This window comes from Zalophus californianus, chromosome 13 (genome assembly GCF_009762305.2).
Source record: "Zalophus californianus isolate mZalCal1 chromosome 13, mZalCal1.pri.v2, whole genome shotgun sequence".
NCBI lineage: Eukaryota > Metazoa > Chordata > Mammalia > Carnivora > Otariidae > Zalophus > Zalophus californianus.
The window spans coordinates 19503958-19531487 of record NC_045607.1 but is presented as its reverse complement, the minus strand read 5'-3'; the positions used below and the strand labels follow the sequence as shown (position 1 = coordinate 19531487).

The following is a 27530-nucleotide window of genomic DNA, read 5'->3' as shown; positions in this document are numbered from 1 at the left end:
GGGCGGGGCGCGGGAGCCGAAGGCTGCGGCGCGGAGGGGCTGCTGCGGCCCCGACCTTCCGCGACCCGGGGCGTTGGCGGCGGCGGCGCGGGCGGTGAGTGTGCGCGGCTCGGGGCGCGCGCCCGGGTTCCTGCGTGGGCGCGGGCGCGGGCGGCTGCGAGCCCAGATTGGAGCGGCGGCGCGGCCGCCTAGGCGGCCTCTCCTGGCCTGGGGTCGGCGGCGCGGCCGCGGCCGGGCTCTCAGTGCGCCTGGGGCCGCGTTCCCGCGCGGGTCGGGCGTGGGAGCGGCTCTCGGGTGGCTCCTGGGGGTCTGGGGCCGGGGGCGGGGATTTCCGGGGAGAAGGAGACCCTGGGCAGAAGACCTCCGGACAGGACTTGAAGGCAGAGACTGGGGTGAGACAGCTGTCCATGGCCAAGGCCAGGTGTGGTGGGACATCCCCGTATCGCTCAGACTCCGTCCTGGGCTGGCTCTTTGACCTTGGATAGTTCACTTTCATTTCTGGGTCTTAATTTCCTCATCTGCAAAATGGAGAGCTCGAACTTACTGCCTTTCAAGGCTTTTCCACCCTAAAACTTAAGTGTCAGGCCCTCTTATGGGCTTTTGTTGGGGCTTTCCAATTTAACAAAAACAAAACCTGATTTGTGAAAACTGTAAGCTGTTTCTTGCTCTCTCTCTCACACGTCCATCCCAGTGAGGCACACGGTTCCTGGGGAGACCGGGCATTCTGTCTCCAGAAATGGAGACCTTTGCTCCGGGACTTAAGGATATCTTCCTTTTCAGGGGCCCACCAGCTAATTAAGGAAGCACGACTGGAAGGTCTGGTTAAAATGCAGAATCAGCAAAGGAAACTAAGGAAACCGGGGAGTGGATGACCGGTTAGTTGCAGGAGCCTCCGGGCTGTGTTCACTTGCTGGCTCCACCTCCACCCTGGTGTCCGCTCTGTCTCCCAAGTCTCCCTCCGGCTGGTGGCAGGACTGAGCACAATGGTGGGCTCAGGACACACTGGAAGGTGATGGGTCCACATCTGCCCAAGGCTGGTGTTGCCAAACCCCCTCCCACCCTCTGCAGCTTCCAGGTTGGACCAGGAGCTGCAGGGTGAGTGCAGAGGGCGGTCGTTGGGCCCAGCCTGGCCTCTGGTCTGTACCTCTCTCTACTTGGCAGTCCTTCGCTCACCTCCACCTTTGCAAAGCCTTTCTCCCACATCAAGGTAATGCCCGCTCCCTCCAACTGCCTTGTTTGGTCATTGTCTCTTTTTTCTCTTTTTCTGAGTTCATCTTTCCCACCAGATGGGATCCCAGGCAGGGAGGGCTGACCAAGGACTTTAGATTTTATTTCTGGTGTTTGAGTTGAGAAAGCACAGGGCCTGACACTTCAAGGTTCTTAGGGAATGTTTGTAGAGTAAAAATAGTGACAGCTGTATTCCTTGGGCAATTCCTATTTGCCCAGTGCTGCTCTGAGTGATGTACACGCGTGAACTCTTTGAGCCTCGGTTACCATATTATCCCCCTTTACATGTAAAGAAACCGAGGCAGAGAGAGTTAAGTGACTTGCTCCAGGTGACACAGGTGGGAAACGGCAGGACTGTACCGGTACTTTTTAACCATTACTCCTTATTTCAGATGAATGAATGAATTCTGATTGAGACTTTGCAGGAGGCTAATTGGGCCAACTGTGGTGCTGGGATTTCTCCTCAAAGACACTAGTTGTGGGATTTTTGCAACCAATGGAAACTTTCCGTGGGGGAAGGATATCTGGGCAGCTCCAGCCTGGGGGTGGTCCCTCCTGCCTGGAGGAGAGGGGGTGGGCTCCTGGGTCCCACAGGCCTCTCTGACACACCAGTGCAGCTTGTCTGGGCTGCAGGCTGCTAGCTCTGACATCGCTGGGATGTCTGGGAAAAGTGAGTTTTCTTGTCTGGGAAATGGGCCCAAGGATTATATTTGCCTCTCGGGCCCTGGAGGTGAGCAGAGGAGGCAGGGAAGGGCTTCCGAGATTGTTGAGATTGTCAGGTGCAGGGCGGACTTCCTCAGGCTGTTGTTGCTTTTATGCCTCTTGAGGGGGTGCAGGCTAAGAGGAAGGAAGTAAGGGGTGGTGCAGTTGACTGGTTAATGTTCAGCAGTATTTGGGAATGCCTGCTGTGGGCAGGCCTCAGGCTAGGGGAGGGGGAAGATGGAGTGTCAGAAACCAGCAGGAGTTTGCTGTGCAGGCACCCGGGAGAGGGAGCCTCCCCTGACCCACCCTTTTTTTCTTTTCTTTCTTTTCTTTTCGTTTTTTAGGGTGGATTAAAGAACAGGCTCCGAGACCTGGGTCCTGAGGCTCAGGGCCTAGGAATTATGGGCTTGGACTATGGAGCCAGATGGCTGGGGTTCCCATTTTGGCCCTCTGGCTTCCAGCCACCCCACCGTGGGCAGGTTTCTTTACGTCTTTGCCTCTCCATTTTCTCTCCTTCTGAGGCAAGAGGCCTGTTGGGTGACCTGGGTACTGGATGTCATCCCTGTGTCTCCTTCCGTTGTCCCTGCAGCAGCTGTGCTAGGTGGGGTTCCCTGAAGCCATTTTACAGATGAGGACAGCAAGGCTCGGGGAGTGAAGTACCTTGCCACAGAGCATGAGACAAGGCTGAGCAGGGATTCAGAATCCAGGCTCTCTGGTGTTCAAGTCCTTGCTTTTTCATAACATTTTGTTGCTTTCTGGCCCCAGAGCCGGGTGCGGGGCAGGGGTGTGATACTTGTTAGCCAACGGCTCATTTTTGTATATTCTTGGTTGGTGGTGGGGGCTCCCAAGTGATCTTCTGGAGCTTACCTCACAGCTGGCTCCAGGTGCCTGCAGCCTGCTCTGTCACACAGGCTCCCCACTTAGAAAGCCGCCCCCTCACCTGGTGGAATGCTCTGCTGTCACCATCTTTTTTTTTTTTTTTTTAAGATTTTATTTATTTATTCATGAGAGACAGAGAGAGAGAGAGGCAGAGGGAGAAGCAGGCTCCCAAGGAGCAGGGAGCCCGATGCGGGACTCGATCCCAGGACCCTGGGACCGTGACCTGAGCCGAAGGCAGACGCTCAACCATCTGAGCCACCCAGGCGCCCCTGCTGTCACCATCTTGAAATTCTTCGTCATGCACCGGGCCCCAAAGATTATGTAGCCGGTCCTTTTTAAAAGACTGAGAGAAATGGAGGGTGGTGGGGGTATGGGAGTCAGGCTTGTTAGGGGACCTGCGCGGTGGCGGTCAGCCCCCAGGCCAGCTTGGAACCAAGCAGATGTGGGCCAACTGGACACTTGTTTTCAACCAGCATCAGGAACCATGGCAGCAAAACCCAGTTCTACTGGACTTTTCACCAAGACGGGTAGCCAGGCCGGTGTGTCATCCCAGGGACTCAGGCATGGTCTTCCTTGGCGATGGGTGATTTGTCAGAGCCCCAAGCGGACACATAACAGAAAGAATGAGGGTGCAGGCTCCAGTCAGAGTGTGACTCTGGAGCTGGAGACTCCGCTTTGGCATCAAGAAAATCCCCTTGAAGGACATTTCTGCTTTACGGACGAAAATGTCTTAGGGTCATGATCATGCCCACTGTGTTGTCACTGACCCAGCTCCCAGGGCTTTGGAAAAAGCATTTCCGAGACCTTTTGGAGCTAGATGCCAGGAAAATGCATTGCTTTCCTCACTGTCCTGTTTCTTGCCTCCTTACAGATAACAGGAACTGCCTGCGACTGCTTCACCGGCAGTATTTCTCTTTTAGTTCTGGCCGCCTGGAAGCTCAAAACCAAATTCTTGGCTCAGGCAACTGTGCCAAACCTCGAAACAACAACAGCGAGAGCGAGTATTTGTGGGCTGCCTCCTCTGTTCCAGACGCCCCCGTCTGTGCTTTCTATAGACCCTCCCACCGATTCTTTTGTTGCGGCCTTGTGGGAAAGACACCCCTGTTGGTGGATAGGGAGCTAAATCTCTTGGAGGCTAAAGCACTTGCCCAAGTTTACGTAACAAGTAGGTAGTAGAAGTGTTTACAGTGATAGCTCATGTCCTTTAGCGCAGACTTTTGCTGCCTCTGCCAGGGACTCTGATTGCCTGAATATCTGGGTATTTTTGTTCTTCATGGTTGTTGTTATTAACTCTTATTTTTTGTAATCTGTATTTCCCCCATCTTGATTTTTTTTTTTTTTTTTCATTTGTATTTTGTAATGTTTTCTGGGAAGTTCTTTGAGATCCTTTGCATAAACAAGGCTTCCCATGATGGATATACCGGTACTGTGCCTGGTTGCCTGGGGTGCCTGGGGTGCTGTCAGTAAAGGAACAGAAATCCCAGATGCCTGGGAGCAGGGCCTGCTCACTTCTTGAGTTCCCGGTGAGTGCCTGGATGTGTCTGAGCTGGAGAAGACCCAAGACCAGAGGGAAGTTCTCAGTTCTCCCCTGGAGGAGGGTTTTATTTCTTCTTCTTCACTCCTGAGAATGCCCCTCAGCATGACCGGAAAGAGCAAAGTCAGTAGAAGGACTCTCGGTGGCTCTCTCTGGCCTTGGGGATGACTTTGGCCTTGGAGGAGCCAAAGAACCCAGCCTGCCCAGGCCTGAAGTTCTTTCTTGTGCTGTTTTCTGAAGGCAAGCGAAGCGGCGTTGGCTGCTCCAGAATGAACCACGGCTCCAAGAAGGGGAAGTAGAGCCCAGCTGGCGCTCGGCTATGGCCTGTGAACCACCGATGGGCCCCAGCGGGGCAGCCAGCCCACTGCCCACCTCCTCCCCGGGCTGGAGCGCCTTGCCTGGAGGGAGTCCTCCGGGCTGGGGGCAAGGTAAGGTCATGACCCTTCTTCCCCCCTCCCCCTCTCCCCCGGATGCGGAGCTGGACTCACCTAACACAATGGAAGGGAGGGGGGGTGGAGGGCACAGAAGGGCCTTTAGCTAAGGGTGGGCATTTTGGGATACACTTACAGTCCAGTCTGTCATTTCTTTTTTTTTTTTAATTTTTTATTGTTATGTTAATCACCATCATCATTAGTTTTTGCAGTCTGTCATTTCTATCCATTCTCTCTATCCCCATCTTTAGACCAAGTCTCTGTCACCTTCTGCTTGGACCCCTGCCGCCCTATCTTCCTAGCTGATCTCTCCTCCTTGCCTCTTCCATTTATATGGCATTTAGGGAGAGCTTTTAAAAATGCAGAACAGACCATGTCACTTCCTGCTTCAGTGTTTCGCATGGGGCTTGGTGATCTGTCCATCACCAGCTTGCAAGGCCTGTCTTAGTGGTTCCTGCCGCCCATGTTCTCCGTTCCTGGCATGCTGTCCTGCCTCAGGGCCTTTGCATCTGCTGTTTCTTCTGCTTGTTATGCTCTTGCCTTGCCTTCTTTCCTCTGATGAATTTCTAGTCCTGCTTCAGAGCTCAGTTCAGATATACCTTCTGTGGGGAATCCTAAGTCAGGACTCCCTGATAGATTCCTGCTTCTCCCCACGGCACTTATCCTAGTCTGTAATTAAATAATGACCTGTGTCATAAAGTGTTGAATGTCCAGCTTCCCCACTAGGATGTCAGCTCCATGAGGGCAGGGGCTTTGTGTTGTCTTGTTCCTCCCCGCATCTGCAGTACCTAGCACATGCTTGGCCCATAGTAGACACTTACTGAGTGAACAGAATGAATGGGTGGCTCAGTGTAGGCATTTTGAATTGTAGCTGGTTACTTAGATGATTTGAAACTTGACTACAACTAAACTAAAAGGGTTTCTTTTACTACTACTGGTATTGGGAAAGCAGTTTACACACACGCGCGCACACACACACACCACTAGAATAAAATGGGATGAAATGATTTTCCTTTAGAACTGTGAAGACATTGCCCCACTGGTTTTTGGCAAGCCAGTTCTTGCTCCTTTGCAGGAAATTGCTCCCTGACACACACACACACACACACACACACACACACACACACACACACACACACACACACACACACACACACACACACACGTGTGCGTTCCCACTTCTTTGGTAGCTTTTCAAGCTCTTTTTCTTATCTAGTTGTAAAAAAAGTATCTCTAAGTAGAGACTTGCTGTTCCCACTCTAAGGAACGGATGAGAGAGATTATTGCCAAGAATCCAGGAACTTGGTTTGAAAGGCAAACAAAGGCACCTCAAAAAGTCTTGGCGTTGCTGGAGCAAAGCATTTTCCTCGGGGTGCAAAGAGCCAGGCTAGGGGAGCCGTTGATGTTCCGTGGGCCTGGTGCTCCGGTCCACTTGGGTTTTGTGTTCTGTGCCGTGAAATGCAGAGCTGATCTGTGGCCCTGCCTGGCCTGCCTGCCTGCCTTTTGGGCACTGCCTTGGCTCCAGCTGCTTCTCTTTCTTACTTTCATTTCCCCTGGTAGCTTTGGGCAGGCCTGTTTGCCTTTCAGAGGCTCTGTTCCCTTTTCCACGATAATGGTATCCATCTCTGAGGGCTCTCAGAGGCTGAAATGCGATTGGGACCTTGAAGCCCAAGTTCCCTGCCTCGTGCCTGGTGAGGGCTCAACACCTGGAAGCTAGTCTTATTTTACCTGATTCTGTCTTCTTTCTGCCTTTATTTTCTTCTTGTCCAGTTTCTCTCATTTGCTTATTTTTAAATCTAATTTTATCTTTTCCTGTTTTACTTTATGAAGTGAGTGACCTTAAATCCTTCCTGGAGCAGGTGTGGGAGGGTAAGAACAAATACAACTAAATCCACACACGTGGATTGCTTTATTGCAACTTTTGAGTCCTGGCAAGCTTGCTTTTAAATTGGCAACAATAGTGGCCAGTTATGTTGCGCCAAGCCTTTATTTTCATCCTCTTATTTCTCTGTAAAGCCCTCTGTGGCGGATATGATCCCCCTCCAAGTGAGGAAGCCGGCCAGGGATTCAGGTCACTTCTTCAAGGCTCCTCTGTGAGCAAGAGGCTGGGCCACACTTTGAATCCTAAAGCTCTCTAGTGTGTGCTTTCCCTGCCTTGCCACCTTGCCGCCATACCCCTCACCTCTTGCAAAGACCTTAAGAAAAAAAAAAAAAGAAAGCAAATAAAATTCTTTTTGGCAGGGGGTCGAATGCTCTGTCACTCGAGCTCATAGGCGATACCCCAGGGCATAAAAAAAAGAACCCTATTGGGGTTGGGGACCAGAGTTCTGTCCTCTCAATTCATTTATACATCAAACATTTATTTAGTGCCTACTGTATGCAAGTACTGAACCCAGCTCGGGATCAGTGATGAGCAGAACCAGTATGGGAGTACATAGTCTGGTGCGGAAGATAGGCTTTAATCAACTAATTACATATGTAAGCAAATAATTGCAAATATATGTACTTATCCTTGATGAGAAGAGCAGTTCTGGGTAAGTTTAGCAGGATTTGATCTGTTAAGGGTATAGTGTCAGGGCAGACTCCCTGAGGAAGTGGTTAATGAGTGGGGATACCCATGTTGAGTAGGGTTTAACTGTGTGAAGTCCAATGGAAGTGTTCTAGGGAAAGGAAACAGCATATGCAAAGGCCCTGGGGCGGGAGAGAAAACTGCCTGTTCCAAGAACAAAGGAGGCTGGTGTGGCCCGACACAGCACTGAATGGCCCGAGGTGAGTTTAGCAGGAGCCTGGTTCTAAGGGCTGGGAGAGTGGTAAGGAGGTTGGTTTTTGTCAGTAGAGCACCAAAAAGCTATTGAAAGTTTTACTCAGAGGATTGATGTCCTCCAGTTTGCGTGCTGGCTGTTGTGCGGAGAGTGCATTGTAGGTGGGAGGAGTAGGTATGGAGACACCAATGAGGAGGCCGCCACAAGGTCACAACGGAGAGTGAAGGTAGTAGCCTGGCCCAGGTGTGGAGGACATGCCAAGAGGTGTGTAGAATTGAGAGATGTTCTGTTGGCCCAGTTGACAGGGCCCAGAGAGGGGCTGTGTGAAGGGGTAGAGAGAGTGGGTGGGCCAGGAATTCCCAGGCAGGTAGGACTAGGCATTTTGCTTTAAAGACTCAGGTATTGCCCAGAGCTAGCCTCTGAGGGGACAGGTTTGGGCCAGCAGATAACATATTGATGGTTTGATCTCTTCCATGCTGCTTTATCTTCTGAGCCGTGCCCACAGAAAATGTACCAGCATACCCAGTCCCCAGCCTTGCATGGCCGAACACTGGCATCCCCCAGCCCCGTGCCTACTGACCTGACCTGGGCTCACGGGGTCTCATGGTTTGGTGGAAGGAGATCTCGATCCTTCTGTCCAGAGTCTCTCTACTCAGAACAGAAGGTAGATGCGGCTTCATTCCGTGGCTGGTCCTCCCTGGGCCTGAGGGGCTTTCAGTCCGGAGCTTTCACCCCAGTTGGCCTCACTGGTTTGGCCTCCTTGCTGCCCGTGGTCTCCTTGCAGTCCTTCAGGGAGAGTTTTGACAGCTGTTGTGACCAGGCTGGGTTGATGCGGCGGCGAGTTTGTTGAGGTTCGACTTAATTCAGTTGGTGCTTTTGAAATGTTGAGTGAGTTGCAGATACCCTGGGGACGGGGTTACCAGTAAATCCGTGTATTAGGGGACGCCTGGGTGGCTCAGTTGGTTAAGCGTCTGCCTTCAGCTCAGGTCATGATCCCAGGGTCCTGGGGTCGAGTCCCACATTGGGCTCCCTGCTCGGTGGAGAGCCTGCTTCTCCCTCTGCCTGCCGCTCCCCCTGCTTGTGCTCTCTTTCTCTCTGACAAATAAATAAAATCTTTAGGAAAAAAAAATCAGCATACTAGTTTTCTGTAGCTGCTGTAACAAATTGCCACCCACAGAGGGGCTCGCGAAACGCAAATCCATCTTCTTCTAGTTCTGGAGGTTGGAAGTGTGGACTGAGCTATAGCTCCGTGTCAGCATGTCAGCCAGGCTGCTTTCCTGCAGGAGCCTGGGGAGAGTCTGTTTCCTTTTCCAGCTTCCAGAGGCTGCACATGCTCCTCGGCCCGTGAACCTTCCTCCATTTCCAAAGGCAGCCACGTTCCAGCTCTGTGCCTCTCTTCTCCCCATCACATTGCTCTCGACACTTCGGCCGCCTTACTCTTCCATTTTTTTTTTTTTTTCCAAGAGAATATTAAATCGTTTATTGATTACACATGATAATGGATGATACACAAGCTTTAATCCCATCTATAATTTTATCTGATACCATAGTTCAATTTAGATATATTGCATAGGATGTGCCAACAATCATATTAATGACCAAATAAACTCCAGGACTTTGCTTGGGTGACCCTTTTAATGGTGAACTCCAGGTCACAACACATTAACTGTCAGTTCAACTACACCAAGGTTTGTGGAGACAATGGCTTCTGTGCCCAAGCAGGTTGCAAATCAATTTCGAATGGAACCTGGCATCACCCTGAAGGAATTCTAACTTCACACTGTTGGGGTAGTATACCAAGATGGCTTCAGAGTAGACTAACTTTACACAGCACATTTAAAAAAAGACACATTTATTCAGCGTCATGATCAGACTATTACATTTAGCAATCAACAGCATGGGTGCAAAAAAAAAAAAAAATCTACATTAAAACCCTTTGTTGGAATGCTTTACACTTTCCACAGAACAGAAACTAAAATAACCTGTTATACAATTAGTCACAAATACAGTCCTCGAGTTTTTTGCCCATACACATGAGTATTGTCTAAAACATGTCTTCTTTGTAGCAGCTAGGCCCTGCCACCACTGTGCTTGGCTGAGTTCACAAATCTGTTGTAACCTGTAGCTTCCCTGTCACTTCTCTGGCTCTCCTCTCCTGCTAAGCTTTGTTTCCTGGCAGTAATTAAAACCTTCTGCCGCTGCCGTAGCTACTGCTGCTGCTGGAACCACCATAGCCACCTTGGTTTCATGGTTTGGCAAAGTATTGGCCTCCACCACCCTAGGGGCCAGAGCTCCTGCCTCCAAAATTTCCTCCTTTCATGGGTCCAAAATTTGAGGATTGATTGTTGTAATTGCCAAAATCATTATAGCTTCCGCCACCTCCAAAGTTGCTTCCACTACCACCGCCATAGCTGCCTCCGCCTCCTCCGTTGTTATAGCTGTCATAGCTGCCACTCCTGCCATAGCCACTGCCCTGGTTTCCATAACCCTGTCCACCACTTCCATAGCCTCTGCTTCCTCCAGAGTAACCAGGGCCGCCGCCTCCATAACCACCATCATTACCAAATCCATTATAGCCATCCCCACGGCCACCATATCCACCACCACCTCGACCGCCACCAAAGCCACCTCGACCACGGAAGTTCCCTCCACGACCAAAGTTGTCATTCCCACCAAAACCACCTCCACGACCACCACCAAAGTTTCCAGAACCACTTCGACCTCTTTGGCTGGATGAAGCACTAGCCATCTCTTGCTTAGAGAGGGCTTTCCTTACTTCACAGTTGTGGCCATTCACAGTATGGTATTTTTGAATGACAGTCTTGTCTACAGAGTCATGGTCATCAAATGTTACAAAAGCAAAACCTCTCTTTTTGCCACTGCCTCGGTCAGTCATGATCTCGATCACTTCAATTTTCCCATACTGTTCAAAATAGTCTCTTAGGTGATGTTCTTCAGTGTCTTCTTTAATGCCACCAACAAAAATCTTTTTCACAGTTAAGTGGGCACCAGGTCTTTGAGAATCTTCTCTTGAGACAGCCCTCTTTGGCTCCACAACTCTTCCATCCACCTTGTGTGGCCTTGCGTTCATGGCTGCATCCACCCCCTCCACAGTGGCATACGTGACAAACCCAAAGCCTCTGGAGCGCTTGGTGTTTGGATCTCTCATTACCACACAGTCCGTAAGCGTTCCCCATTGCTCAAAATGGCTCCTCAGACTCTCATCGGTTGTTTCAAAGCTCAAACCTCCGATGAAGAGCTTCCGCAGCTGTTCAGGCTCTTTGGGAGACTCTGACTTAGACATGACGGCGGTGGGAGGGGAGACTTAAACGATGCTTACTCTGCGGCGTCCACGGGCAGAAAGCTACTCTTCCATTTTTAAGACCCTTCTGATTACATCGGGCCCACCCAGACAATCCAGGAGAATCTCCCTTTTTCCGGCCAGCTGATTGGCAACCTTAACTCCATCTGTACCCTTAGTTCTCCTTGCTGTGTAAGGTAACCTATTCGCAGGTTCTGGGGAGTACAGCGGGGACATCTTTGGGGGTTCATTGTTCTGCCTACCCCAGTCAGACTGAGCCCACTGTGAGTATAATAATTTGGGTGATCTTCCTTTGCGGTGATCATACAAATGTCAGATACATCACCTTTTCCATGTATTTGTTGTTCAGTCTCTGTTTAAGTCTCTTTTGCGATGGGGAGCTCGTTCCCTCCAGTTCTTTGTTGGCTCTCCTTCTTGGCAAGTTCTTCCTTCTCTGGTCTTGCCTTGTGTCCAGATCGCCTCCACGCTCTTGTCCCAGTTCTGCCTCTGCTGGGGTTTCTTGTCAAGTTCGGTGCTTCTCGCATAGAGATTCAAAGTCTCTCCTTGTCACGAGTAAGGGTCTCATGGCAAGAGGAGGTGATGCCAGCAGGCTCTGGGCTTGTCCACAGTAGTTCTCGCCCAGCCAGCTGGAGCTTCTGGTTTGCTTTCAGAGCTCCACAATGGCCAGGTGCTCACGGTTCTCCGGATCGACAATACCTGTGCACCCATCTCCTTCGATCTGGGCGCCGTGGAGGAGCAACTGCAGACCTGGGGCATTCAGGTGAGTGCTCATTTTATTGAGACTCTGCCATTTTTTCCTTCCTTCCATCCACCCGCCTGTCTGCCCATCCATCTATCCTTTCATCCAGTTATTCACAAAATATTTGTTCAACACGGACTCTGTGCTCCATGGGGTGGGGCAGGTAGGGAAGATGTATGAGAAGTGTCCCCTCCTCCCAGTTACTTCACTTAACAGATAGGTATTTTGGGGTGCCCATCCTTTGCCAGGCGCTGAGCTGGGCGCTAGGTACCACGGAGGTGACCGTGAGCACAGGCGCTGGGTCCTACTGCTCATAGAGTCCAGTGCAGGAGATGGACTCACGCCGGGTACAGCAGGACCTCAACACCGTGGTAGTGGACTGTATAAGGTGCTGAAGCCATTCACAGGAGAAAATGATGAACTCACCTGGGGGAGCAGTGGTTAGGAAAGCGTCACGGAGGGGCAGATACTTGATCTGGGGTCTTGAAGGAAAAATAGGAGTTTGCTGGGTAGACAGGAGGAAGGGCATTTCAGAAGAGGGAACTGTATATTCAAAGGGAAGCTGCCTGGATTTGTTAGATGGTAATGCAGTGCTTTCAAGCATAGTGATTTGAGGCATAGGCTTCTCAGACCCGTAGGTCTGGGTGCAGATCCAGCTCTGCTGCTTCCTGACTGCGTGACTTTCTGCAGGTGACTTAACCTCTCTGAGTGGCGGTTCCATCCTTTACAAAATGAGGGCAATATTCATATCCATTACCTAGGGTTTTTGTGAGAGGAAGTGAATTAGTGCTTGAGAAATAGTTGCACTCTGTCTGGCATGTAGTACATGTTCTATACATTGTAGGTGTTGCTGTTGTTACAGAGTAGCCATAGGTGTGGCGGTCTCTGTTCTCGAAGCTCCCAGCATCACCAGGCCCTCCTCTGCACCACCTAGGGAGGACCAGTTATGGGGGGGAAAGACACACAGCTAATTTTACCCTGAAGATTTTAGAGTTTACTTCTTTCGAGCGGAATTGCTTGTTCCTGTTTCCACCAACATTGTATCATTCAAAGGGAAACTTTGCAAATTGATGGTACTAAGCCCACGCCAGCAACAGTGGCTGGTTTATCATCCAGTGTATCATTCAGCCTTTGTCCAAAAGAACATTTTTTTTAAACTGTTGTCTGCAGATGGGGTTTCCATAACTGGGGAACAATTTACATAATATTCTACTGTATTCCTAAATATCCTCTTTAATGGTTAAATTCTATTTTTTTTAAAGATTTTATTTATTTATTTGATAGAGAGAGCATGAGTAGGCAGAGCAGGAGACAGAGGGAGAGGGAGAAGCAGACTCCCCGCTGCTGGGAGGGCGCCTGATGCGGGGCTTGATCCCAGGACTCTGGGACGATGACCTGAGCTGAAGGCAGACACTTAACGGACTGAGCCACCCAGGCGCCCCTAAATTCTATTTTTTTAAGCAGTCCACTCTTGTAGGGCTTTGATGTGCTATGCCATTTTTTCTGGGGCTGGGGGTGGCAGGAAGATGGCAGTTTCCAGTACCTTGAGCTGTATGCACACATCTGTCAAAGTGACACATAAGCACCGGAGTAGGCAGAACAAAGGCCCCCACATGTCCGTATGTATGTACATGTTATACTTACACTTATTTTATAATATACATGTTAGAATTGTATATGTGGTATGGTATTTAATATGCAAGCCACCCCTACAAGGGCGGTATACTTATGGTCCTCATTTTGCAGAGGAGGAGCCTAAGGCTCAGAGAAGTGGGGTTCCTTGCTCCAGGTCACATGGCCCATGAATAGAAGGGCCAAGGTTTGGACCCAGGCTCCTGACTCTAGGGCCTGAGCCTTAACCGTTAGGCTATCGTGGGTCTCATGACCATGAGCCCTGAGCCTGGGGCTGCAGGATGCCCCCCCCCCGCAAGGCTGCTGTCCTCCTGGATCTCGAGTTGTCCCACCTCCCCTGTGGTGCCCAGCCTTCCCTGAGCTGAGGGCTGCATCCTGTGATCCCCAGTCTGAGTGCTCTGAGCTCTTCATTCTGCCTTCCGGGGCAGCCTCGATGGTGCCTGATCCCCCTTCCACCTGATAGTCACATGAACTGGAAATGACTTACTTGTGTGCAGGAAGGAGGTGGGAGTGGTTCCCCATGGCTGATTGGTCTCTTTCCCTTGCACGGCCAAGTAGGTCCCTGCCGACCAGTACAGGAGCTTGGCTGAAAGCGCCCTCTTGGAGCCCCAAGTGAGAAGATACATCATCTACAACTCCAGGCCCATGCGGCTGGCCTTTGCTGTGGTAAGGAGGGTGGGGGTGCTGCGTTAACCTTAACCCTGCTGCGGCCCCCTGTGGTGTGGCTGAATTTGGCATTGTGTTCTGGAGCCTTTTGGTGTGGGAAAGGGGTTTGGGGCTGGTGGTCCAGCTGCCTGGGACAGAGCAGTACACACGGACCTGGATGTGGTATAAGGAAATCAATGGGAGAGAGTCGTAACTAGATCCCCATGTAAAGGATGAGAGGCTGAATTTACTCACTAAGGACAGAGCTTGGGAGTGGAAATCTGAGGACCTATCATTGTGACTTTGGACTCAATGTCTGGCTTTGGTTAAGACTTGTCTTCTTTCTGGGACTTGGTTCCCCCATCTGTTCAACAGATAAGTCCGTTTCAGCTCTGATCATATCTACATGAGTGTGTATAAACACATATGTGTATGTGCATATATACATACGTGAAGGCCCGTACATATAAACATCCATACCCACCTATGTACATACATACAGGCACATCTGCATACATATATAGGTACAAATAGCAGAGCCAGTATTTGAACGCAGGCAATCTGGCTTCGGCATCTGTGCCCTTAACCACTCTGATCTGCCACTTCTCCATACGTGCGCATGGCCCAGTAGCACCCTTGACTCCCATGTCTGCTGCCAGGGAAGGCAAAGGAATGGCTACTGGCGTTTGGTAGTTCTCGAACAAGTGCTAGGCTGTTACACACATGGTCTGATTAACCCTTGTAACAAACCTGTGAAGCAGGTGTTGTCCGCATTTTACAGATGAGGAAATTGAGGCGCAGCGCATTGTTAATGACTTGTCCAAGGCCACACATAGCTGTTGAAGGATCGGTGTGGGTTTCTGACTCAAATTTCTCTCACTCCCAGGACCCCCTGCCCTTCTCCTGCTTTATTTCAAGTCAGAGTAAGCAAGGATTCAGAGGAGCTCTCCTGACCCCTTTCCTCTACTGTTGCTTATGGACAAGGAACAAGGGCTCCTCCTCACAGACCCCGATCATCCCTTCCTGGCCCTGGGAGCACGTGGTCTCCGAGGAGGGCGTCGGACGTGTCCGAGGGGTGTCTCCCTTTGAACGGAGCGGCTTCGTTCGCGCACCGGTATTCCTGATCGTGCGCTTTCTCTGGTTTCTCGCAGGTTTTCTATGTGGTGGTGTGGGCCAACATCTACTCCACCAGTCAGATGTTTGCCTTGGGGAACCACTGGGTGGGTGTGCTGCTCGTGACCCTGGCAGCCATGAGCCTGACCCTGACCCTCGTGCTCATCTTCGAGAGACACCAGAGGAAGGTGAGTTGTCAGGAGACCCCAGCCATGCTCCCTCCAGAAAGGGCGTGCTGGCAGAAGAATCCCATTTCCGATCTTTCTCTTTTCCCTGCCCCAGGGAATTTCTCCAGCCATGAAAATTCATGTGGGCCCTTGGGCCCAGTGACTAAAAGAAATGAAATCACATGTGTGATTAATTCCTCTCTGTTTTTCCTTGTCTAATCCCTGCGGGTTGTTTTTCTGGAAGCAAGCTGTGTTGGGAGAGAGTCTGGGACGGGGAGAGGAGGGCATGTTGGGTTTACCGAGCCCTTGCACGCTAAGAAGGGCCAAGCTGGGATCCAAGGCCGGGGCACTCAGATCCCAGGCCTTGTTCTCAGTCGATATCCTACGGCGTTGGCGGTGTGCAGATGGCTGCCGTCTCTGGTGACCAGAAACATAGTGGCTTAAAACAATGCAATGTATTATCTTAGAGTTCTGTACTTCAGGGCTGTGTCCAAACCTTTCTGGAACCTCTAGGGGAGAATGTATTTCCTGCCTCTTCCAGCTCCTGGAGTCCCCCCCTCCATTCTCTGGCTAATGACTCCTTTGTCCGTCTTCAAAGCCAAAAATGGCGGGTCTAGTTCTTCCCACATCTTTTTTTTTTTTTTTATTTTTTATTTATTTATTTTATTTTATTTATTTATTTGAGAGAGAGAAAGAGAGAGAGTACATGAGAGGGGGGAAGGCCAGAGGGAGAAGCAGACTCTCTGCCGAGCAGGGAGCCCGATGCGGGACTCGATCCCGGGACTCCAGGATCATGACCTGAGCCGAAGGCAGTCACTTAACCAACTGAGCCACCCAGGCGCCCTCTTCCCACATCTTTGACTCTGAGTCTTTTGGCTCCTTCTTCCACTTTGGAGGCCTCTTGTGATTTCTTTGAGCTGCCAGGATTACCTGGGACAAACTCCCTTTTTTTAAGGTCAGCTAATTAGCAACGTTAATTCTACCTACAACTTTAATTCCCCTTTTGCCGTGTAACGGGACAGCGTCACGGCTTCGGGAGAGCAGGACTCAGGCACCTTTGGGGGCCGTGCTTGCCTGCCACACCTCCGTTGTCTTCCCAGCTCCTTAAGACGCTCCCCCAGCCCCCGGCACAGAGTTGGACTCGGAGATCCGTTCTTGCCTGACTCGGGAGGAGAGGGATGCTGGGAAATGTGGTCAGAGTTTGGGGTATGAATTCTGTTTAGTTCCTATGCTCACAGGGACAGCTAGGAACTTTAAGGCTTAATCGTCCTGAAAAGATCTTTGTTGGGCTTTGCGACAAGGCTGACAAAATGATGCTGCCCTTGGGCTCCGTGGAAGCTCTCATGGCTCTTGTACTTGGCATATAAAAAATAAACTGGCTGCCCCTGCAGCGAGAAACTTCTCTTGGCAAGGGGAAAAAGCAAAGTATCCTGCCTTAGCAAGAGCAAGGGAAATACCTGGCACCTGTCAGGGCGAGCCTTCAAGGAGGCAGATGTAATGAACGCAGTTCAGGGAATGCCCGTGGTGGCCGTCCGCCCTCTTCTTTGCCTTCCTTGTTTGGCTGGTATTCATGGCACAGAGAGGAAGAAGACCCTGTGTCTTTACTCACAGGTGCAACATGGAGGCCCCGGGTATGCAGTGGCCCTCTTGTCATCAGTGTTTGCTCATTCAGGGAACCTGAGGTTCTTTCACTCCTAATAATGACCACCATTTAATAAGCACCTACTGTGTGCCTTTGTTTGGCACCTGCCGCCTATGGCCAGCAACCAGACAAGGAGGCAGAATACTTCTGCCGTTGGCTAGCTCTGCAAGCTGGGGTAAGTTGTTACTTCACCCCTCAGGGCCTCAGCTTCCTCGTCTGTAAAATGGAATAGTAATCGTAGCTCCCACGGGGCGCCCGACCGGCTCAGTCGGTAGAGCATGCGACTCTTGATCTCATGGTCCTGAGCTCAAGCCCCACTTTGGGCATAGAGCTTATATTTAAAAAAAAAAAAAAGAAAATTGTAGCACCCTCATAAGATGATTGGGAGAATTAAATGATTTAATACGTGCAAAGTACTTGGTATAATGTAAATGCTCGATAAGTATGAACTGTTAGGATTATTGACTCTGTTTGCCAGTGGGGAAGCCACAGCTCAGAGAGGTTAAGTAACCCGTCTGTGGTCACACAGGCTCCTGGGGTCTTGCCTAAGCTCAAGGATTTCTTCCTGCTTGGATCCCTCATCACTTGAACCTTGCAGCCCTCCCTTCCTGACCACTCTTGTCCCTCTTCCTGTCCTACTTGGACCGTAGCATCCTTGAGAGCCTGAGCATTTTGCACGCACTGCCTTGTTTTCCCCTTGTTTGGGGCGTTATTAGCCCTCCTCAGGATTGGAAGGTGTGTGAAGGCATGCAAGACCCTGCCTTGTATCACAGACGGAGTAAAAGCATGTTGCTAAAGCATGTGGGAAGTTCCTAAAAATAATCGTTTGTGGCCAACAAGATACAGGGGGAAAAGATATTTTCGACTCAGTATCATCACTGAACTGATGTCATGAGCTGACGGGCATTGTGTGTTTGTTCTTCTGGGTGTTGTACACGGGTTGGCTCATTTCATAGGATGAGGGCATTTTTCAGAGATGAGATGGAGATGGAGAGGTGGGGGTAATTTGGCCAAGGTTACCAGGCGGTGAGAGGCAGAGCCCAGGTCTGAACTCCCCGAGGCGCAGGTTTTGGAAAGGTTGTGCAACCCTTGCTAAGGCTCCAGGCTAAACAAAATGTACTCACCCCATGTTTTCCTAGTTGTGGCATCCCTGGAAAATTCACTATATTTTAGATCCATTTAAAAAATAAAAAAACACTTTAGGTTTCCATGTCAAATGGACCTGGGTTGGCCGTTCAGAACCGTGAGTAGATTTTTCACCTGTGTTCACGCCCGGTGGGGAACGTGGAATCTGGGTAGGGCAGGAGACTGCTCTTCCGAGTGCGGGATCGTCTCTCATGGGACACGGCCTTCGGCGGAAGGCATCCCTGGTCCCTGTCCCTAAGTGCCAACATAGCCCGTCCCATCCCTGTGACAACCACAGGGCCTTCTTGCATTCTCAAACGCTCCCTGCAGGAGTCCTGCCCTCCTGGGGACCTCGATTGTCCTTGATGGGGTTGTCATCTAGTTGCGTCTCTAAATCCTTATGGGGTCTCTACCCCAAACCAGCACTTTGGGTCCTGACAAACCCCAAAGGAGGTCCTCCTCCTCCTCCTCCCCCCTCCTCCCCTCCCCGGCCTGCTTAGTTAGCATCTACTTAGTCAACTAGATCCATGGTGTCTGGATGGTTTGGGTAGGAAAGAAGGGAGATGGATTCCCAGAATCTCCTTCCGAGGGCCACGCACTGTGCTCGGTGCTTTGGAAAGTAGGTGCTTTATTTACACAATAAGCAGCTCTCAAACCTGCCCACCCCCCCACCCCGCTTCCTCCTGCAGATACCTCTGTCAGCACACCAGACTGTTCCCGGGCACTGGTTAAGAGTGCACACACGGTCACGTTCCAGCTCACCGTGTTCCTAGGAGGCAGGGACACCCTGACACTCTTTCTCCTTATTCTACAACTGAAGAAAGCAAGACTCGGGGAAGGAGTGTAACTTGTCCAGGGCCACACAGCTGGGAGGTAGCAGGGCTGGGCTTCAACCCAGGGCTGTCTGACACTGTTGAATTTATTGTCCCCCAAACCCCGCAATCCCATTTTAGGGTGGGGGGCGATGGGTATGTCTCAAAGGCCAGGATTGCCCCATGGCGTCTAGAGGCGGGACAGTGTGTGGGTATTGCCCAGTGCCCAGGAGCTCCCTGGCAGCGTGGGGATTGGGCCACAAGCCTGGTGTTTGTCTTATAGGCCAACAGCAACACAGACCTTAGGCTGGCGGCTGCCAACGGAGCCCTCCTGAGACACCGGGTGCTGCTGGGGGTGACGGACACGGTGGAAGGCTGTCAGAGTGTGATTCAGGTACTGTGTCTGGGAGGGACCTCGGCTTGGGTGCCCCCATTAGGGCTGGGTTGGTGGGGAGAGGCGGCCCCAGGATCCCCTGGTCTGCATGGTGTCTTGGAGTCTGCTAATGAGACAAGCGTGGGCAGCCCTTCCCTTTCTCCCTGCTCCAGCGCTTCTTCCCGGAGACCCATCTCTGGGTGGTGACCCGCAGCCTGGAAGCTGCACGGGGCAGGGCTGGAAGGGAACTCGGAGACCGTCTAAGCCATGCTCCTCATTCAGCATTTATTCAGCAAACAGAGGGGGCCTCCTCTGTGCCAGGCCCTTCGACAGGCACTCAGGGGCCCATGCAAGGTTCCTGGAGAGGCACATCAGACCCTGAGGCTTTGTCTACCTGGCTTGGTCATTTTCTTTGTTCCAAGTGCACCGGGGAGATCTTAAGTGACAAGTCTGAGGTCACACAGGGGGTCAGGGAGACAATGGGGAGAGACTAGTCGGCAAGAGGGTTGCTACCCTGGGTCTCATGGGTCAGTCACTGGGAGGAGGGAGGTCTGGGATCCAGAGGAAGCGGTCAGTCGCTGGAGGCGTGAGGCATGGGCCGTCAGTTTCTCACAGAACTTCAGGTGTGATGTGACGCAGGTGTGGTCCCAACCAGATGTAATGAGTGTACATGGGGGGGGGGGTGTCGGCCTGGCTGCGTTTCACCTGACCTTCTGGGGACTGTTGAGGTTGAGGAGGAAGGGGAGGTAAAGGTGGGGTGAACATTTACCCCACTCCCCCGCTCCCAGAGCACCCAAGTTGGATCTGCTCCCGCCTGGCCTTGGGCAGTAGGGGTGAGTGACTGGAGTGTTTCACTCATCTGCCTGTGGGGCTCCAGACAGCAGGGCACCCCAGCACCTGAGGATGAAGGAGGTAGCCCCAGCTGGATACATGATGTCCAGGATGGTTTGGGATGCTCAGTGACTTGGAGCAAATGGAGCTGTGGCCATTTTGAACAGGGTTGGACATTTTCCAAATGTGCACACAAAGCCATTTTTCTCCCATCTGTACAAAGGACTCTCTGCTATGTTATGAGGACTCTGGGCGAGAGCAGAGAGGCATGGTCCTACCAGAGACCGGGCATAAATTTGCTCATCCCCAGAGGGGCAGACCTCTGGCAAGGAGGAGGCAGGAGGTGGAAGGTAGTGTCAGGGACGGGAGAGTTCAAGGTCGGGCTGGCTTTGAGCCTCTGCCGTCATGGCTTCTCTCCCCAGCTCTGGTTTGTCTACTTCGACCTGGAGGACTGTGTGCAGTTTTTGTGTGACCACATTCAAGAGATGAAGATGAGCCAAGAGGTAAGATACCATAAATGAAAAAACAAACAAAAATAAACCAGGAGGCCAAATTGTACAGATTGCATTTCCTTAAGGTTGGAAAAATGTCTAAGGAGACGTTACTTGGAAGGAAGAATGCCTACCTGGGATCAGTGGTTGTTTCTGCTTAGGGAATTGTTCTTTCTTAACAAGATTTCAGTTAGTTGCATTTTCCACATTTCCTGATAACAATTATATTAACAATTAATAGTAGTAATATGATTCTGGCAGAGGGAAGTACCAGGTATTTAGACGACTTTCACTTGTTTGAAATGCCTTCCTTCCATTTATGATCAGGGTGCTCTTACTCTGATCCCATACACAAGGACACTGAGCCTCTGAGAAGTCCTGTGGCCCCCCAAAGGCAGCCACGGGGCTGGTTGGTGATGCCAGGTTTGGAGCGCAACCCTCCTGTCTCCGAGCCCTGGGCTCCTTCCTTGGGATCAGCCTTTTCCTGGGCCCTGTAAGTGCTGTCATGGGTCTTGAGGTTAGGATTGTGGTTTAGCCCAATCCCAGCCCATTCATCCCTGTATGGCTTTGGGCAAGGCCTTTGAGCTGTGCTTCACTCGCCTGCAAGGTATATATCAAGATAACCCATGACGCAGGCCGCTTTGAAGAGCAAATGGACGGAAAAGTGTTTTGGAACCTCTTAGAGACTGTAGGGAATTTTGTAGGCAATTATCTGACCTCTTGAATGTGGCTGAGTTCCAGATTCTCCTGAGGTAAGCATCTGAGTCCGTAGATGGATCCACCAGTGCTTTGTGAGTCTGCAGCGCCGGGAGTGACTCAGCCTCTGACATACCACCCACCTTGGGACACCATCCACCTCCCCTCTCTTTTTCAGTCCTTGCTGCGAAGCAGATTGAGCCAGCTGTGTGTTGTCATGGAAACTGGGGTGAGCCCCGAGACAGAGGAGGGGCCCGAGAACCTGTTGGAGGAAGCTCCTCTACTGCCCGGCAGCCCTCATCCCGAGGAGAGGCCACTCATGCAGACTGAGCTCCGCCAGCTTGTTCCTGAGGCTGAGCCGGAGGTAAGGGGCACCTGGGCTGTTCAGGGCCATCTTTCCTCCCGGGACATTTGTGTGGAGTCCATGTGGGGCCTCAGGTTATAAATCCCAGGGAACATGACTTCACTGAGTTGGTAGAAGCTGTGCAAATCTTCTAGCCTACGAGTTCTTAGTATTTTTTTTTTTTTCCTTACTCTAGCACTTTAAAAAATAGTTTATAGGAATCATTTTCTACTTCCTGGTTTTTTCCCCCATCTTTAAATATCTTGGATATTCTTTTTTGGTAGTTCCATGGGATATCTAGTTGCATGTTGATGGGTCGTAGCCTACATAGCCATAAACGTGATCGTGAATATTTGGGTCATTTTTAAAATCTGTTTTGCAATCAGTCTGTCATCTATCCATCCACCTGCTTAAATTGCAGTCAGATATATATGCTTTTTCTTATATGCATTTCTGTTGAATTCCAGTGTCCCCAGCCCCAGAGTTCTGTCAGGTCCTGCCACCCAAGCTCTCTGTTGGGTATGGACAAGCGCTGGTAGACCAGGTATCTGATAATGTGTTTTTCAGCTTGTGTCTTCTGTGAGGACAAGACTCGCTGTCTGGGAGACAAGCACCAAGGGGTGACTTCAGGCATTCTGTGATGCAGGGAGGCACCTGGGTTTTCTTTTCAGCCAACAGATTTGGGGATTAAAGGCCCAAACCAGCCCAGACTTTCCCTTTTGCCTCGGTGAGGAGTAGGGGATCTGACAAATGGGACCCATCAAAAGAGAAAATGATAAATAGATTAATCTCTTCACTTGAATCCCACTGACTTTGTAAATTTTAATTTATTTTATTTTTTAAAAAAGATTTAACTTATTTGAGAGAGCGCGAGAGAGGGCACAAGCAGCAGGGAGGGGCAAAGGGAGAGGGAGAAGCAGACTCCCCACCGAGCAAGGAGCCTGATTCGGGGCTCGATCTGGGACCATGACCTGACCTGAAGGCAACTGCTTACCTGACTGAGCCACCCAGGCGCCCCCACTGCCGTTTTTTTTTTTTAAGAGAACAAAAAAGATTGATAAGGTCATGTACTTATTGTGGCAAGCCTGGGATATGACATAGCCTGTTAAATCTGATGGATTTTTAAAATTATTTTTTCAAATTCATTCAAACCAATGGTAATATGATACTCTGTCATGAATATCAAGTGTGTGTGCACATGTTTTTAAAGTAGCTGCCCTCTATAACTTAGGTAGGGAAAATATAATCAGTGCCCGAGTCCCAGCATGGGCCAGACCATCATATTTCAACAGGAAGCCAGCACCTCTGAAAGACAGAGAAGTAGTTATAATCACCTCTTACATTGTAGCAGATTTCTCATCATACATAAAATCCTTCAGCATACCCTCCTGGGTATGGAGTGTTTTTCCTTCTTCCTGGTTGGGTGAAATAAGCTTCCAAGAGGTCAGCTGACCTGCCCAAGGTCAGAGAGCAAGGGAGAATGTTGCCAAGCCAGGGGCAGAAGCCAGCCCTGCGAATTCTAATTCTAATTCTAATTCTAATTCTGCGGTTTTCTTGCCATAGTTCTTTCCTTACGCTCTTCATTTTAGAGTAGATTGGCCAGGAGATAAATCTGAGTTAGGGAGTAGTAGACTACTTGAGGTTTTCAGTATTTTTCTAGCACCAAGGGTGACTCAAAGGAAGCACCAACCCTACAGAGCTAGGTGGAGTTTCTGCTTTCTAGAATTATGATAATGATGATGATGTTGGTGACACTGAGCACGAGGTGGGGGACTTTCTATCGAATAGTTCCTTTAATCCTCCCTCCAGCTAGACCAGATAGGTGCTGTGATTTTCTCTCTTTTACTGTTGAAGAAAAGGGCTCAGCAAGGGGAAGTGACTTGTCAGGGTCTGTCATAGGGTGCCCGGCAGAAATGCCCACTCAGGCCCTTTGATTCGGAAGCCTCTTTTCAATCACTGACCGCCCCCCCCCATGTGAACAGCCTGATGTGACCCACACCTTTATTTTACTTTATTTTACTTTATTACATTCACCTGGACACAGAGACTGAAAAATGCTCAGTGTCACGCCGACGGGACCAAGCATTTCCTCTGGGATCCCAACTGCCCGTCCAACAAATAGAACTTAAGAGATCAAATGTGTTAATTAAGAGCTTGCATTAAATCCAATTTTTTTAATTTATAATTTTTTTTAAAGATTTTATTTATTCATTTGACAGAGACACAGCGAGAGAGGGAACACAAGCAGGGGGAGAGGGAGAGGGAGAAGCAGGCTTCCCGCTGAGCAGGGAGCCTGATGCGGGTGGGGCTCGATCCCAGGACTCTGGGATCATGACCTGAGCCGAAGGCAGACGCTTAATGACTGAGCCACCCAAGCGCACCTTCAATCCAATTTTTTAAATTCTTTTTTTTTTTACTGTTAAAATTTTTTTTTCATTACAGTAAAAAATATATAGTGGAAAATTTGCCACCATAACCATTTCTAAATGTATGATTCAGGGGCCGTAAGTACATTTGCATTGTTGTGCGACCATCAGCATGAAACATCTCCAGAACCTTTTCATCTTCCCAAACTGAAACTCCATACCCACAAAACACGAACTTCCCCCTTTTCCTCTTCCCCCAGCCCCTGGAAAGCACATTTCTGTCTCTGAATTTACTACTACCTGCTTCAGATAAGTAAACTCATATATACACTATTTGTCTTTCTTGTGATAAATCTACTTTTTAAAAGAAACTCTTAGTCTGGTAGGAGTACTTGTCTCAAGAAATCCAGCAGGTGCCTGGTATGAATTGAAGGATACTGCCAGCATGGGAATGATCCCCTCACCCCACCCCCATTTACTAATGACTGACATCAAGTGCGTTACCTTGACCCCATGCACTTTATAGTCTCGCGGTCATTTGGAGCTGGAAACAGTGCGCGTGAGATTGGTTGGTATAAATCAGTGGTCACTTCTCTAGAACTCTGAGGCTCCATGGCTTTTTTGTGGTTATTCTTATTGCCTCTGAGCAGTTAGGTGACCCACCTTGGAGGTGGGGAAGCTGAGGCTGCCGGCATCTCCATGGGGTGAGTAGCGGAGCTGGGGGTCCAGACCAGTCCAGGCGTCTCCCAGGAGCCCCAGGTGAGGGCCTGGCAGGGTTCTTCCCAGTGAGCATCTCTGCTGGTCCAGGGCTGTGAGGACCACTTGGCTTTCCCATCGTGCATGAGCTGCTTCTGGGTGGCCCTCACTCTGCTCCCCTGTCTCTTCCAGGAAATGGCCCAGCACCTGCTGGCGGTATTTGGTGGCTACTACATCCGGCTCCTGGTGACCTCGCAGCTCCCCCAGGCAATGGGGACACGACACACAGACTCTGCAAGGTTTCCCTGCCCCTGCCAGCTCATAGAAGCCCATATCCTGGGCACTGGGTGCTGCCCCTTCCTGGCCAGGTGACCTAGGGAGGAAGGCACCCAGCTTCCTGCAAGACTGAAGGTGAGACATCGGGAAGGCTTGGCGCCCCAGCTGGCTGCAGGCGAGCCCCTAGGTGAGGAGAGAAGCATCTAGGAACACGCTGAAGAGTGTCAGTCATGTCAGTGGCAGGGGTGGTATCGTGCTCACTCCCGGACTCTGCACAGAAATGCCTGTTGACATCCCATGCTGACCCCTGACCTTTTCAGAAGCTGCTGGTAGCCAAGCTGGTCCCACTCCAGACTACTCTGTGCTGCCTAGAACCAGGGGCACGGATGGAAGGCCACTCTCCCATGCTTTCATTGTTTGGAGAGCCCAGGAAATGTGAAGAGGACCCTACTGGGCCAACCATGTGTCCAAAGCTTGGTCTCCGATGATGCTCCCATCCTTAGCTACTTCATGTCAGATGGGGAAACTGAGCCTTGGAGAGGACTCTGCTCTCTGTAGCATTACCTTGGTCCTCTAGAATTCCTAATCTGAAGGGAAGAAGTCAGTTCTCAGAATGTTCTCCACTTTCAAGTTTCTCCTGCCCTTTATTTTATGAAAAACAATGGCCCCATGTTGTTTGCTAGCACACACACTTCCAGGGGGCAGAAGAAAGAAACCAACAGCATGTAACTGATGATGGAACTCTTTGGAAAAGATCGATTCTGATTTGTGGATGTCTTTTGTTTAAAGGCATGCATGCTTGTGGTTGTGGTGTTCTCCTTCAGGCCTGGAGCCACAGTCCTGTGTTTTCTGACACTAACACTGTCCTGGAATGAAGCATAATCTGTCACTCATGGCGTTCCATGAAGAGCTCGGGGGCTTCCAGGTTCTCTGCTCCTGAGCAAGTTTGAAGACCAATTATTCCATAGGCCCAAATCCAAAAGACCTGCCCTGGCATGCAAAGGCTCCCCAACCTCCAGGACCCAGCCCTCATCTGTGGTTTTGGCTTCATCTCCCACAGAACTTCTTGCTAAATTGAAACTCTTTCCTGGACTAACATACCTATTCCGTTGCATCCGTTGAACTCCTGTGCATGCTTCAAAGCCCAGCTTTACTTACCCCTCCTTCACGAAGCCTTTCAACATAGGACATGCCCTCCTTCTCTGCCTCCTTTAAATTCTTAATGTAGCTGCTGCCTTTGTTGAGGTTTTATGTTATTCTGTTTTCCTACGCACATGTGTATTTTTAGAGCTAGACTAAGCTCCTGAAGGACAAAGAGCCCACCTTATAATTTTTGTGCATGGCCTGGACCTGCTAAGAAAAAAAAAAAATCCAGTGGATTGAGTGCTTTGTCATCTCCATAGTAACATTTGCAGATTGTGCTCTCTACTCGGTTGAATGATGAAGTTGGCACAGATCTGGGTTCTGGTCCTGACTGACATTTCTGGCTATGCAACTTTCAGCCAGTCCTCAGTTTACTCATCGTTATATAAAAGGATATATAGTGGACAGGTTGGATGATTCTTAATTGCCCTTCCAAAGCCAAAGTTCTGGCTTTTTCTGTTCCAGTCTAGCCCTTGGCCTGTTATGTTTTTATCTACATGTAGAGAGTCCTCTAGCCTTGCATGACCAAGGTGTCCCAGACCTGATGGGCCTTTGGACAGAACACAGGCCTAGCGAGCAGGAGACCTGGATACTCATCCCAGGTGAGAAGCTTCCTAGAAGCATGACCGTTGGCTTACGTCACTTACCCTGTCCGAGGGCCGGTTTACTCCTTTGTAAATGGATCTGGTGAACATGAAAGGTAATTGTGTGGGTGACTTGCTGTGTAAGAGACCAGTCTGACCGTTTTCTTTCTCTGAGCCAGAGAAGAGAAATTGTGGACATAGACCCACCCTCGGAAATGGCCATTGTAGACATTTCTCTTTAGAGATTTCTCCGAGGGCAGCTATGCTCAGTAAGAGTAACTCGTGGAGGCAGTCGCTGTCCTTCTCCCCTGCTGCAGAGGATATGTGGGCTGGGGACAGGATCTGTAGAAGCCTGTCTTTGTCATCCACCCATAAAACCCTGGTAAGTCTCGTAAGAGAATAAAAATGTGTCTGTTAAATGACGGAACAGCTGTTTCTGCATTTTAAGGCTGACTTACGGGACCCTCCTGGGAGGGTTCTTTCCTGCCTTTTCCTCTCCAAGTTTCTGGTGGTTTAAGTGGTGGGTAGAACACTCAGGTGTGCCCCCAGGTACTTCCTTTGCATCTGCCCCTTGGTTTCCCCATTTAGAAAATCCTGTGATCTCTGCCTTGCCTGCCTCCCAGGGTTGTGTGAGGATCAGAACCCATCAGGGGACACGCTCTGCTTGAAGGCTGTGTGCCAAGGACAGGCACGGAGGTGGTGTCTTGATAGGGGAGCGGAGGGTGTGACTCAGAGCTTGGCTCCTAGACTGACTCGGATCCAGGTTCTGCTCTTTGGGGCAGCGTCCTTCCCATCCTTGGGTGTGACTCCTCACGTGTGGAATGAGGATAAGAGTACCTCCTTGGCAGGTATTGTGAAGATGAAGTGTAAAGTACTTGCAACTTTGAGTTGCAAGCTTGAGTAAGAGCACAATAAATTGTTGCTATATGTATATATATATATTTTATTTTATTTTATTATTATTATTTTTAATCTCTCACTATGTCTTATATACCGCAG

The 27530-nt window shown here is 50.3% G+C and overlaps 1 protein-coding gene across 8 annotated transcripts; it reads left to right on the top strand.

The window, feature by feature from the left end:
• TMEM268 (transmembrane protein 268) lies at positions 1 to 27530 on the top strand. 8 transcript variants are annotated; one of them, XR_003523753.2, is made up of 11 exons: positions 1 to 94; positions 781 to 1095; positions 4583 to 4770; positions 11484 to 11617; positions 13787 to 13894; positions 15025 to 15174; positions 19016 to 19126; positions 20359 to 20439; positions 21302 to 21487; positions 24721 to 26913; positions 27120 to 27530. XR_003523753.2 is itself a non-coding variant. In XM_027616111.2 (10 exons), the coding sequence occupies exons 3-10, from the start codon at positions 4662 to 4664 to the stop codon at positions 24898 to 24900; spliced, it is 1059 nt and encodes a 352-aa protein (XP_027471912.1). In that variant the 5' UTR covers positions 1 to 94; positions 781 to 875; positions 4583 to 4661; the 3' UTR covers positions 24901 to 27530. The 8 variants fall into 8 exon arrangements, 7 of the variants coding, with proteins under 7 accessions (XP_027471912.1, XP_027471911.2, XP_027471908.2 ...); XM_027616111.2 differs by having other exon boundaries at positions 781 to 875; positions 24721 to 27530; XM_027616110.2 differs by having other exon boundaries at positions 11508 to 11617; positions 24721 to 27530.

Bases quoted from the DNA above. Each gene is read 5' to 3' on its own strand.
- TMEM268 (XM_027616107.2), top strand. From the start codon at position 1,013: ATGGGTCCACATCTGCCCAAGGCTGGTGTTGCCAAACCCCCTCCCACC. The intron at 4,771-11,483 runs GTAAGGTCATGA...TCGCCCAGCCAG, and splicing joins TCCTCCGGGCTGGGGGCAAG to CTGGAGCTTCTGGTTTGCTT. The intron at 21,488-24,720 runs GTAAGGGGCACC...TGTCTCTTCCAG, and splicing joins TTCCTGAGGCTGAGCCGGAG to GAAATGGCCCAGCACCTGCT.